This window comes from Sceloporus undulatus, chromosome 6 (genome assembly GCF_019175285.1).
Source record: "Sceloporus undulatus isolate JIND9_A2432 ecotype Alabama chromosome 6, SceUnd_v1.1, whole genome shotgun sequence".
In the NCBI taxonomy this organism is placed as follows: domain Eukaryota; kingdom Metazoa; phylum Chordata; class Lepidosauria; order Squamata; family Phrynosomatidae; genus Sceloporus; species Sceloporus undulatus.
Genome location: NC_056527.1, coordinates 150,828,493 through 150,842,525, shown reverse-complemented (window position 1 = coordinate 150,842,525; position 14,033 = coordinate 150,828,493). Strand labels below are relative to the sequence as shown.

The 14,033-nt window shown below is 43.8% G+C and overlaps 1 protein-coding gene across 1 annotated transcript in view; it reads right to left on the bottom strand.

The window, feature by feature from the left end:
* CRABP1 (cellular retinoic acid binding protein 1) overlaps window positions 1-9,750 on the bottom strand; it is a 13,704-nt gene extending 3,954 nt beyond the window's left edge. Inside the window, exons 1-2 of the mRNA XM_042475125.1 lie at window positions 9,603-9,750; window positions 5,838-6,016 (exon numbers count right to left, since the gene is read on the bottom strand). Of these exons, the coding sequence (XP_042331059.1) occupies window positions 5,838-6,016; window positions 9,603-9,672 (249 nt within the window). The 5' untranslated portion in view covers window positions 9,673-9,750. The remainder of the gene's footprint in view (window positions 1-5,837; window positions 6,017-9,602) is intronic.
* Between the last annotated feature and the right edge of the window lie 4,283 nt (window positions 9,751-14,033).

The following is a 14,033-nucleotide window of genomic DNA, read 5'->3' as shown; positions in this document are numbered from 1 at the left end:
TTGGAAGAGACCCCAAAGGCCATGCAGTCCAACTGCATTTGTCCATGCAGGAATACTCAATCAAACCCCTGGCAGATGGCCATCCAGCCTCTGTTGAAAGACCTCCAAAGAAGGACGCTCTACCACTCTTCAAGGGAGTATATTCCATGATCAAACAGTTTAGTTCTTCCTAATGCTGAGATGAGATCTCTTTTCCTGTAGCTTGCATCTCCATGTCCTATTCTCTGGAGCAGCATAAAACAAGCTTGCTCCATCCAAAATATGACATCCCCTCAAATATTTAAACAGGGCTATCATATCACCTCTTAACCTTCTCTTCTCCAGGCTAAACATCCCTAGCTCCCTAAGTCTTTCCTCATAGGGCTTCATGGTTTCCAGACCCTTCACCATTTTGGTCGTCCTCCTTTGGACACATTCTAGTTTCTCAATGTCCTTTTTGAACTGTTGTGCTCAGAACTGGACAAAATATTCCAAGTGAGGTCTGACCAAAGCAGAATGGTACGAGTATTTCCCTTGACACCACACTCCTATTGATGCAGCCTAGGATCATATTGGCTTTTTCAGCTACCGCATCACACAGTTGACTCATGTTCAGCTTGTGGCCAACTAACACTCCCAGATCCCTTTAACATGTACTGGACATCCCTCCCTGCCAGTAGTGGCTGGTGGCTTCCATGTTGTTGGGGCAGTGAACCTGTTCTGAGTTTTAGTCCAAGCTGCTGACCCTATTTTGAGCCCAGGGCTTAAGACCTTGAATAACTCCTTTAAACACCAGGCTAAAACTCAGGTTTTCTCTCCAAGGTGCTGAACTCTGTTTCTCCCCAAATAAATCCAACAACTTGGACAGCTCCTTCAGAATTCAAATGAAACCTGGCACACTCCAAAATGCAGTATATTTGAAAAGCATCCTATGCAATCTGTAGAAAAGGAAGAGCTTTCCAGGCCTGAAATATGGAGCATCCTATATAATAAAGGACACCTGCCAGTCCTATAAGGGACAAGCTTTCTTGTCCCCAAGTAGGGGACATCCCTTATAATAAGGGACACCGGTCAGTTCTATAAGGGACAAGATTTCTTGTCCCCATAAGGGACATCCTTATAATAAGGGATACCTGCCAGTCCTATAAGGAACAAACTTTCTGGTCCTCAAGTAAGAGACATCGCTTGCAAAAAGGGACAACAGGCAACCCTATGCAAGACTGAAGAGCATGGTCCCTTCCCTTATATACCAGAATTGCCAGCTGAAATAATAATAATAATAATAATAATAATTTATATCCCACCTTTCCATAATTTCCAAATAAGGGAAAGAATAATGACCACAGATGATTGACAAGAATTCACCCTAGACCACAAGAAAATTGAAATAGTCAAGGAGTCCCCATACCTAGCTTCAAATATTGATCAGAATGGAGACTGCAGTCAAGAAATCAGAAGACTAGGATGAGGAAGGGCAGCTATGAAAGAACTAGAAAAGATCCTGAGGAGTAAAGAAATACATCTGAGCACCAAAGTTAGGATCATCCAAGCCATTGTATTCCCCTTCGCTATGTACGGATGCAAGAGCTGGATGGTGAAGAAAGCTGATAGAAAGAAAACCAACTCACTGGAGATGTGGTGCTGGAGAAGAGTGCTGAGGATACCTTGGATGGCCAAAAAGAGCAACAAATGGGTCCTTGAATAGATCGAGGCTGAAATCCCCCCGGAAGCCAGGATGAGTAAATTGAGACTGTTGTACTTTGTCCACATCATGAGAAGGCACAGCTCATTGGAAAAGACAACAATGCTAGGAAAGGTAGAAGGCAATAGAGAGGAAGAACGCATGCAAAGTGGTTGGACTTGATCAGGGAGATCACCGGCCTGAATTTGTAGGACCTAAGCGGACTAGCGGAGAATAGGAGATCTTGGAGATGTCTCATCCACAGGGTCACCAAGAGTCATGGTCAACTTGAGAGCAGTTAACAACGACAATAACAAACTTCAAGCAATGCATGAAATATGGATATATCAGAAAGAGCGAAACGTTCTGAGAAATGACCAGGAAGCAAAGAATTCCAAGAGCATCTTTTTCCTCCCGTTCAACCCTGAGCCCCTGTACCATGAGAGACCTGGAGAAATGGCTCCACTGGAGCATTGATAATCCAGCCCTGCCTTCAAGTCTTGTAAGACATGACTCTCGTTCCCTCCAAGCTGGCCCTGTACCACAGGGACTGTCATCTTGACTTTCACATGGGGCTGTGCAAAGATGCTTCCTAACAGGGACTGCCCTGTGATGCAGGCGTGGTGTTATCGGTTCAGAGAGCATACAGGGAGGGAAAGACATTGCCTCCGAATCAATGTGACAAGTTCCTTGCAACGGTTGCGCATGGAAGAAAGCTAACTCAAGCCGAAGAGGAATTTTCACACCCAGAAAGCCTTTGCACAAAGAAAGGAAGACCTTTTACTAAGACAAACAAAGGAGTCCTGAGTAGGATCTTGGTTTCATCATGTAGAGACTTTGCAAGGGGGGAGGTGTCCAGGCTGCAGCTGCACTGCAAAATTAATGCATTTTGATACTGTTTTAACTGTCATGGCTCAATGCTAACTGATATGGGGGATTGGCAAATGTTTTTGCCCAGTATGCCATATTTGTGTTTCCTTATTTTTGCTCCTGGAAACTCACCAGGGTCTGGCACTATGGACCACCACATGGCTCTAGATGACAGTCTCTTTGTTTAGCCTTATGAGTTTAAGTCCAAGGAGTTAGGCTTAGAAATTGGTTTAGCCACAAGGAGTTAGGTTTATGTTTAAACCCAAGGAGTTAGACTTATGAGTCATCTTAAGTCTATGATTGAATGCATGCTCCTCTGGAGGACCCTTAGGATTTCCTTCTGAATAAGCATACATAGGATTACACTGGAAGGCTGGGAATAAGTCCCATTGAATTCAGTGGGATTTATGAGTTGTTTTTTAATGGGATCGCCCTGGAAATCCCACCCCACATATCTGATCATGAGGAGCCCCAGCTAAGTGGCTATGAACCACACAGCTTGCATTGCTGTGAAACAGCTCAGTCCTAGTATGGCAAAAGCATGTCCGATGCAGTGGCGAATGCAAAGCAAAACAAAACTTCCATGCGCTGAGTGCGGGTTCTCCTTGCAAACTCAAGAAGAGAGGGAAAATGATGAGCAACCGGCCCCTGGAGTGCCAAGATCCATCTGCCAGCGTCTTTCCCAACTTTTCAGGTTTAATTTTCTCAGCTTGGTTCCGGGAGAAGAGAGAAGGCCAGATGGAGGGGGATTTGCAAAGTGAAAGAGATAGTGGGGACGTGATGGATGAGGCAGAGATGCTGGAGCCATGGGGGTAGTGTGTGTGTGTCTGTGGGGGTGTGCGTTGTGGCTGTCCTACTTCGCTGGATGCTTGGCTATTGCGGGAGCTGCAGGGTCAGAGAGCTAGGCTGGTGCAGGAATCTCAGTGTTCAGCTAGACCTCCAGGTTTGAATCCAGAGTTCGAATCCTCACTGAGACAACATCTGCACTGCAGAAATAACACATTATACAATAATGCTAGGAAAAGTAGTAGAAAGAGGAAGACCGCATGCCAGACAGAGAGACTGAATCAGAAATAATGCATAGGTTTTTTATGGGTTTTTCAGGCTATGTGGCCATGTTCTAGAAGAGTTTATTCCTGACATTTCGCCTGCATCTGTGGCTGGCGTCTTCAGGGAAAGACGAAGATGCCAGCCACAGATGCTGGTGAAACATCAGGAATAAACTCTTCTAGAACATGGCCACATAGCCTGAAAAACCCACAAAAAAACTATGGATGCCGGTCATGAAAGCCTTTGACTTCACATTAGAAACAATGCAGTTGGACACTGCTTTAACCGCCACGGCTCCATGCTCCGGAATCCTGGGATTTGTCGTTTGTTGCGGCGCCAGAAGAAATAGAGAAGGCTAAAACGCTCATAGAATTACGAATCCCAGGATGTGATGGAGAAGGCTAAATAGTTCACGAAACTACAAATCCCAGGTTTCCATAGCATGGAGCCACAATGGTTAAAGCAATGTCAAATTGTGTTATTTCTATAGCACAGATGCAGCCTCAATGTGCATTGCAGATGCAACCTAAGTGACCTTAGCCACAACTATGGTTCCTACTAGTTTCTGTCTAAATAATAATAATAATAATAATAATAATAACAACAACTGTAAGCTGCTCTGAGAGCCTTTAGGGCTGAAGAGCAGGGTATAAATACCGTAAATAAAATAAGTAAATAGAATCCTAAAATCCTAGAGTTGGATTCTTGGTATCCAGTGCATTGCAGATGCAGCCTTACTCACGGCAATGCACTGGGTGAACTTATGCAAACCACACTCTCTCAGCCTAAAAGAAAGGCAATGCAAACCCCAGCTGAGTAAATTTTGCCAACCCTAAGATAGGGTTGTTATAGGTCGGAGTTGACATAAATCCACACAGCAACAACAACAACACTGTGTGTACATTTAGGTTAAAGGTGCTCTCCAAAGTGCTCAATCAATTGGAGGGGAAAATAGGGCTAAGCGCCTTTAGGGTTTGGACTAAAATCCAAAGCAAAAATAAGCGCTCTGTGGAAATGAGGGTCACCAGCTGCCGCCACTGTATGTCTGTCCGTGTGTGCGCGCGCGCATGCACACTCACACTCATGCAAACTCAAGCACATAGTAGGGATGAACAGATGAAACACATCAAATATGGGGCATTTGTGAGGATTAAGTTGGTTTAAAACGGATCGGGGTTTACTGGTTTTTATAGTCCCTCTTTGTCGCCGAGACAAAAGAATGATAAAAAATGAAAAAGAATGACCATTTATAATGGCTATAAAATAGGAGAGAAAGAACACCTGATCTGCAAGTGGAATTTCTTGACCAGAGCAAAGAATGTCTAGATTTTCTCTTGACATTGTGCAAAGTGTGTTGCACATACCTACAACGATATCAGGCTGTGGTCCAGTTGTTAGTCCCAGCCAGAACAGACACATCGAAGCAATGGAAACTTGGTAAGGTGACACTTGTCTAAGTGCAATTGCTTTACCAAGTCTGCTCTAGTTGGAACCAGCAATTCAATGGAGGTCTATATGTCCGCCGTCGGCATAGTTGGAACCCAATCCTATTATTTACTGGATTTGGGGGGATCTTAATGTTTTCAGGCCAAGGTTACACAGTAATGGGATTGTTGGTTCAATGGGCCCTTGGTATCCACTGGGGTTTGGTTCCAGGATACCAAAATCCGTGGATGCTCAAGTCCCATTAAAAAGGTTGGCATAGCAAAATGGTGTCCCTTAGACAAAATAGCAAAATCAAGGTTTGTATTTCTTTTGAATATTTTCAAGCCATGGGCGGCGATGCTGGACTATGACTCTGGAGACCAGGATTCAAAGATATAGCCATGTTAGTCTGTAGTATCGGTATGTAGAGAGATCTTGTAGCACCTTTGAAACTAACTGAAAGAAAGAAGTTGGGAGCATGAGCTTTCGTAGACTAAAGTCTTCTTCCTCAGATGCATTTTCTAGAGGCCTGGGTTCGACACCCTGCTCAACTTGGCCCTGGGTTAGTCACACTCTCTCAGCTTCAGAGAAAGGCCATAAGAAGCCAAATGTCAAGCAACCTCTTATGGCCTTAGAGTTTTTCCATAAGTCAGAAAAGACTTGAAAGCATGCAACAAACTGTGCACAGTTTCCCACATCTCATTCTGCAAGGCTAGAAATTTGGCGACGGAAGGAAAATTTCCCAAAGGGTCACAATATTTATTTCTGGAAGAAACCCTCATTTCGCCTCCTTCCCCCCGGACCCCGGCCCTATATGTCATCTCTCACTCACCCTACACTTTCGGCCATCCACCGTCTCCTCCTCAAAGCTCTCCCCAATTTTGAAGTTGATCTCGGTGGTGCGGACCGTGGTGGAGGTTTTAATGTAGAACTTGTCTCCATCCTGGCGGATCTCCACGTGCGGCTTGGAGGCGGCGGCCACAGCCACTTTCCGGAGCATGGCATTGACCCCTGCGCGGAAGAGAGCATCAACATGGAAAGATCATCATCACAAACCCATGGCAAGGTTAGGTCATTTGAACTTTGGGTTTTCATGGTGGTGGTGATGTTCTCCAGATGATAAAAGAGTATGTTCTCCAGATTGTCTCCAGAGGATAAAAGAGTACAGTGCGCGGACTGACGTTGGGTTTGAAATGTGGGAATCAAGGGCCAGAGTGTTGTCATAGTTTAAATGTTGGACTAGGTTACTGGGAGACCAGGGTTCAAATTCAGTCTTGGCCATGTCACAGTCTCTCGACCTCGGAGGATGGCAAGGGCAAACCCCCTCCAAAGACACTTGCCAAGAAAATGTGATAGGTTGCTACAAGTTGGAAATGACTTGAAGGCACACAACAAAAACAAAGTGCCCTTTCTTTCAATGGGGTTATGCCTCATTATCCTGAATGGGAGCATGCCTTGGTGTGACCCAAACTGCACCACTTTACTTGGGTTTAAGTGCCTCTGTGTTCATTGGAACTGACTTCTAGATCAGCGCAAAAAGGAATAAAGGGATTTTTATTGGAATAGTATATACAATTTCAGAAAAAACACAACAACCTGAAATGATGCTCCTAAAATAAAGCTTGTGGAGTATTCTATATTATGTGTATGTATATATATGTGTGTGTGTGTGTGTGTGTATAATACACAGTGCTCCACAAGCATTATTTTAGGAGCATCATTGTGTATTATATATGTTTATACACACACACACAGAGAGAAAGAGAGAGATATGCATATAATTCCTACTGCTAGCTCCATCCAGCGTAGACCCATTGGGTCCTATGTGTCAATTCACAATTAATGAATAGGTCTACTCTAGTCAGGACTATCAAACAGATATGTTGATGATGATGATTGTTTCTAATATTAATATTTAATGTATATTTTATAATATACCATATGCTATTAATACCTCGTATATGTTATATATTAGAAACAATATATTAAACAGCATAGACTAATATTAATGTATAGTAATTATGCCAGTATTACTTTTTCAAAAGTCTTAAAGATTCTGATCACTGTTGAATACTTCTAATATTTCTATATTAATTTCCTAACCATCCTATTTCTAAGGTGCAGGGAGGGCTCACCCGATCATATATGTATCATATATGCTATCAGTTAGCATTAATATATAATAGAGGGTAATATTGATAGACGGATATAATAATTATGGCTGTATGACTCTTTCTAAAGTGGCAAAGGTTCTGGTATTTATTTCATATTCTAATATTTCTATATTAATGTTCATATTTCTAAGATGCAGGGAGGGCTCATTCTATCATGTATCTATCATATATGAGCTATATTAGCATCAATATATTATACAATAAAGACTAATATTGATGGATGGATGGATATAGTAATTATGGCAGCATGACTCTTTCTGAAGTGGCAAAGGTTCTGATATTTAATGGTCTAATATTTCTATATTAATGTTCTAGCATTTATATTTCTAAGGCACAGGAAGGGCTCTTATGATCATATACATATCATATACATGATATATTAGCATCAATATATTATACAGTAGAAACTATTATTGATAAATGGATAGAGTAATTATGCCAATATTGATCTTTCTAAAGTTGTAAAGGTTTTGATCCTTGTTTAATACTTGTAATATTTCTATATCAGTGCTATAACTTTCCCATTTCTAAGGCACTTCCTGCACCTTAGAAATATAAATGCTAGAATATTAATATAGAAATATTAGAAGGGCTCACTTTGGAGTAAATGGCGCCCAGTCTTTACTTGCTCTGCTGAATGAAGCCAACTTACTCCACTGACTTACTCCAGAGTAAACTCACTCCGGATTCGGTGGCCTTGATTCCATGCGCATGGATGTCCTCATGAGGTCTAGCGCCTTGAACACAACCCAAGCTATATATATATATATATATATATATATATATATATATATATATATATATGAGAGCCAGAGTTGGACTAAGACTCCGGAGACCAGCATTTGATTCTCTGCTAGCCATTGAAACCCACTTTGGGCAAGTCACACTCTCTCAGCCCCAGGAAACTCAGTGATAGATTCACATTAGGGTCGCCCTAAGTCAAGAAGGATTTGAAGGCACACAACAACAACAACAAGCAACACAATATTTTGCAGATTTGTTGCATCCTTGATCCCAAGGCGCTTCTAGCCCTAAAGATTCATGCTCTCCAGAGCCTTGTGTAACCTATATAAAGATGCAGCCAGAAGCTCCTTAGACGTGAGGAAGTAATACACACACACAATGAATGGATGAATATTTACTATGGTGCACAGCCAGCACAGTATGTATGTATGTATGTATGTGTGTGTGCGCACACACACACATCCCTCATTGGGCACATCACACTCTCTCAGCCGCAGAGGAAGGCAACCCAATGAATTAATCAAACCTCCTCTGAACAAACCTTGCCAAGAAAACCTCAGGATAGGGTTGCCTTAGCGTTGCCATAAGTCAGAAATGACTTGATGACACAAAACAACAAACAACACATATGTAAAAGCTCAGGGGGTCTAGCACCTTGTACATGTGTGTGTGTGTGTATCAGCACACCCTGAACACCCAATCAATTAATATATATCTGTATAATCCAGTGACCTTATCTACCTATCTATCTATCTATCTATCTTGATTGAGTGGTTGTCATATGTTGTGTATCTATATTATGTATCTATATGGATTGATTGATTGATTGGGTGGTTGGGTTGTGTGTGTGTGTGTATATTGGGTGGTTATGTTGTGTTTAATATTCACGCACACTCTCTCTCTCTCTCTCTCTCTATATATATATATATATAGAGAGAGAGAGAGAGAGAGAGTAGTTGTGCTGTGTGTGTATACTTGGGTTGGATTTTTATATCTATGCATATATATATATAGAGAGAGAGAGATTGTGTGGTTGTGTTGTGTTGTATATCTATAATGATTGATTCATTGGGTGGTTGGGTTGTGTGTCTGTCTGTATGTATGTATATATAAATATATATGATGGTTGTGTTTATACAGTATATATATATATATATATCTTGATTGAGTAGCTGGATTGTGTGTGTATATCGATTGATTTGGGTGGTTGTGTTGTGTTATATATACCTATAGCTATATAGAGCTTGATTGTGCTGTGTTGTGTTATTAATTGAGTGGTTGTGTGTGTGTGTGTGTGTGTGTGTATTTTGATTAGGTGTTTGGGTTTGTGTCTATCTCTGTATATATACTGAGTCATTGATTGATTGGGTTGTTGGGTTGTGTGTGTGTGTGTGTGTGTGTGTGTGTGTGTGTGCATTGATTAGGTGATTGGGTTAATGTCTATCTCTCTGTATGTATATTGATTCATTGATTGATTGGGTTGTGTGTGTGTGTATTGAGTTGTGTTGCTTTTCAGGTGCTAGTCCCCCTGAGTTTTGGGTGGGTTTGGGGTTCAGGAGGCAGCAGAGAGCCCTCGTTCCTTGGGCCTCTGTTGGGTTTTGAAGGCGCTAGACCTCAGGGAAAGGCAGCCCAAGCCCTCCTCCATCCCTTGCCTTGCCTTGCCTTTGCCTTTGCCTTACCTAAGACTTTGAGGAGTTCGTCGAAATTCTCGCTGCTCTTCATCTTCCAGGTCCCAGCGAAGTTGGGCATGGCTCAGAAAGAAAGAGAGGAAGGAAGGAAGGAAGAGAGGATGAGAGAAAGAGAGAAAAGAAGGAAGAAAAAGAAAGAAAGAGAAAGAGAAAAAGAAAAAGAAAGGAGAGAGAGAGAGAATAAATAAATAGGTGTCTTTCCCAAAGGAAGGATGGAAGGAAAGATGGGCCAAGAAGGAGAAAAGGAAGCCGCAGCAATAATGTTTCAGAAGAAGGGAGAGAACAAGACAGACCCGACTGTCCTCCTCTCCGTCCGCGCACCTTCTGAGGCTGGGAAAGGCAGGGACTCGGCTGCCTCCTTCTCTGCCTCCCTCCCTCCCTCCCCTTGGCCTCCCCTCCTCCTCCTCCTGCCTTCTCTCCATCCATCCCTCCATCTGCCTCTCCTCCTCTGCCCCTTCTCCTCCCATCCATCACTCCCTTGGCCAAGGAAACCCCCCCCCAACAAAACATCCATCACTCTGCATCAAGGAGATGCCCTCCTCCTCTTCCTCCTCCTCCTCTTCTTCCTCTTCCTCCTCCTCTTTTTCTTTTTCCTCCACCTCCTCCTCCCTTCTTCCTTTCTCCTCCTCCTCTTCCTTCTTTTCTTCCTCCTCTTCCTCTTCTTCCTCCTCCTTCTGCCATTCCTTTCTTTCCCTCTTCTTCCTCTTCCCTCTTCCTCCTCTCCTCCTTCCTCCTTCCCCTCCTCTCTCCTCTTCCTCCTTTTCTTCCTCTTCTCTTCTTCTTTTTGCCTTCTCCCTCCTTCTACTATTCTTCCTCTTCTTCCTTCTCCTCCTTCCTCCTTCCTCCCTTTCTTCTCCTTCTCTTCCTCTTTCCTCTTCCTCCTCCCTCCCTCCCTCCCTCTCTTCCTTTCCCTCCTCTTCCTCTTCTCCTTCCTCCTCCTCCTCTTCTTCCTCTTCTCCTTCTTCCTCCTCTTCCTCCTCCCTTGGCAGCTGGGAGGCAGAGCCCTGTGAGATGAAGGGTCAGGTGGAAAACAACAAAAATTGGGAGAAGGGGGGGGGCAATATGTTCCAATGAATGGCATCCCCCCCCATTTTTTCTTTCTTTCTCTTTCTCTTTCCCTTTCTCTTCTGCTTCCTCTACTTGCCCAGTTTTCGAAAGGGCTGGACCAGTCAGACTGAGAGTGTAGCTACACTGTCAAAATAAATAACACACTTTGGCACCACTTTAACTGCTGTGGCTCCAACGCATGCAGTCCTGGGATCTGGAGTCTCCCAAAGTGACCCATTGGGTTTCCACGGCTGAGTCGGGATTTGAACCTTGGTCTCCCCGAGTCCCAAGTCAGCACTCAAACCAATGCGCCACGCTGGCTTGATGCAAATGCTGTAACGCTAGGGTCACCGTACATCCTCCTTTTACGAGACACATTTTCTTCTTAGAACTGAAATTTCAACCTACTCCAAATCAAATATGCTATAATCTTAACCATCGCTCATTTGAAATGTATTAGGTTTGCAAATGCCTCCTCTTTTGGAAGAGGTTTCCTTTTCAACATATTGTCTTGAGTGCTGGACTATGACTCTGGAGACCAGGGTTTGATCTGGATCTCAGCCATGAAAACCAGTGGACAAGTCACACTCTCTTAGCTTCAGGGAAAGGCAATGGCAAACCTCCTCTGAACAAATCTGGCCAAGAAATAACCATTCCTTAAGGTCACCACAATTCAGAAACGGCTTGAAGGCCCACAACACACTTGCACACACTTTCAACACATAGCAACCTTGTATTAATGGACTTTCTTTCAGCATGCAAAAGGGTGTTTTCCACCTGTTTTTCCAAGGTTACTATGCGCTTGAATCCTTTTATTAATCCCAACTAGGGTATACCCACTCAATGGGATTTTTCCATTTGCCAACTCACTGTTCAAGTCTGTAGAAAGATCTTGTAGCACCTTTGAGACTAGCTGAAAGGAAGAAATTGGCAGCATGAACTTTCCTAGACTTGAGTCTACTTCCTCAGATGCATTCCTCAGTTCAGTGCTGAGTCTAATGGATAGGATTTTGGTCTGAAAATCTTCTTCCACCAAAGGCCTGATTCCCACTACCTTTTAAACCGGACCGCAAATTGGTTGGAACCGGTTCAAATGACCCTGGTTCCCACTTGAACCAAATCACTGAAGCAATTCGGGGGGGGGGGGCATGCGCTAGACCCATTTAACCTTTTTGACGCTGATTTTTTCCGTGTCTTTTTGGATAAACCGATTCTGCGCAAGTGAGAACCAGATGCGGATCGATTTAAATCTGTCCTTCCCCCAGCTGGAGTGGGTCCATTTTGAATCAATCCATTTGTTAATGTGAACCACAAGTGGGTTATTTTACAGGGGGGAAAATGTGATCAGGGCAAATGTAGTGTGAACCACACTCTGCTGTTGAATCGATCTATTGATTCAGACCACAAACAAATTTATTTTTAAGTGGGAATGAGGCCAAAGTAAACCATCCTTCATATGGATGCAACTTGCAATGTCCAGGACAGGGCTGGGGAAAGCACAACCCATGGGCCACATGTAGTCCTGGCTCTAGTTTTGTGGTCTCCAAAGCCATCCAGATTTTTAAACTGTTTTGCTGATTTTTAAATCCTGAACATCTCCTTCCACCAAAAAAAAAAACCCCATGGAAACTCTTCCCAAATACGATGGCTTTGCTCCTCCTCCTTTGACCAATGGCTGAAAACTAGCTGGAAACAAAGACCGGAAGTGACATCGCACCACTTCTCATTTGGAGAATTAAAAAATGTGTTGTTGCTTTGTGCCATGGAAAGGCATCAAAAATGGATCCTCCCCAATGCCCCCTACAGGAAACTCTAGTTTCCTATCCTTGCTCTAGAACTTTCCATAAGCGCAATTCCTTAGCAATGCGCCGGGAGGGGGCTTGGATCGCTTGCATAGCCGTCCCACTCAATCTGTGATTGGTTGCACAGCCGCGTGATCTGCTTTAACGCCAACATGGCTGGGTTGGCGTCATTTCACGCCACGCCGTCAACAAAACGGGATCTGGGCCAAGCCGAAAAACAAAAAGTTACATATTACACAGACGCGTTATGCTTTCTGACACCAGTATGCGTCGGACAGACTGGGAAAGCAAACCCAGCCGTCGGAAACCATGTTAACAAAGACCGCTGTGAATGCACAAAGGCCAGCCGCATCCAAAAAAAGAGATGGTCTTGGATGCCGCAAAGGCTTCTCTGAACAAAAGCTGTTTTCATGCGTTTTTCTCCACATCACAAGAAGCCAGCAGACGGACAGTCGGATTGCGACGGCCGAGTCGGGAAAGGAATCCCACAAAAGGAAGGGGACAGCTTGAGTGAATTATCACTCAAGCATCCAATACTCGGCATCTGATTATGGAATCATGATTCCATGACTAACGGCAGCCCTTGTTGACCATAATTAAGGAGCTTTCTTTCTTTCTTTCTTCCTTCCTTTCCCCCCCCCAACCCCTTCTTTAGTCTGCTAACGCTCATCCCTGTCCATGCAGAATGGGGGGGGGGGAGAGAAAAGCCCTTGCGACTGTGAAACCTCCATTAATTAAGCCGGACATCTCCCAAAAGTCAGAAGATGAGCTGAGATGATGAGGATGATGGCTGGGAAGAGAAGACAGCAATTAACGGAAAGAGGCCATAATGAAGGCGGCGGGCGATGAACTTGGGCAAAGTGGGATGCCGTCCAAGGCTGGACGGGATTTTTGGACTCACCAACCCAGCACTAGTCCAGGTTTGTGGGTCCCTCTCCATGCTTTGAATCCAGCCAACAACTGTTGTCCAAATCACTTCCTGACTCTTGCGGCATTCAAAGGCAGGCGGTGGTGGACAGTGTTATTGTTATCAGTTATGACGGTGAAGGGAAAATTGGGTAGGACTTTAAGGTCCAAGCTGATAAACAGGGGGACGACAATATGCCAAACGTAACTCTGAAAGCCAGTGTGGCACAGTGGTTTGAGTGCTGGACTATGACTCTGTAGACCAGGGTTCGATTCTGATGTGGTAATCCTAAGGAGAACTTATAGTGGAGTTTTCTCAGCATGATTTGTTCAGGGGAGGTTGGCCATTGCCATCCTCTGAGGATGAAAGAGCATGACTTGCCAAAGGTCACCCAGTGGGTTTCATGGCCAAGTGGGGAATTGAACCCTGGTCTCCAGAGTTGTAATACAGCACTCAAACCATTACACCATATGGAGTGCCACTGGGTTTAGTCCCAACTGGAGTCGATCCATTGAATCAATGAAACTGACTTAAGTATTAATTCGAAATTCAACAATGGGGTTGGACTGGATGGCCCTTGTGATCTCTTCCAAATCTACGTTTCTATGATTCTATGAATGGATTCAATGAGACAACTCTAGTTTGGGACTGACGAAGAGGAGTCAG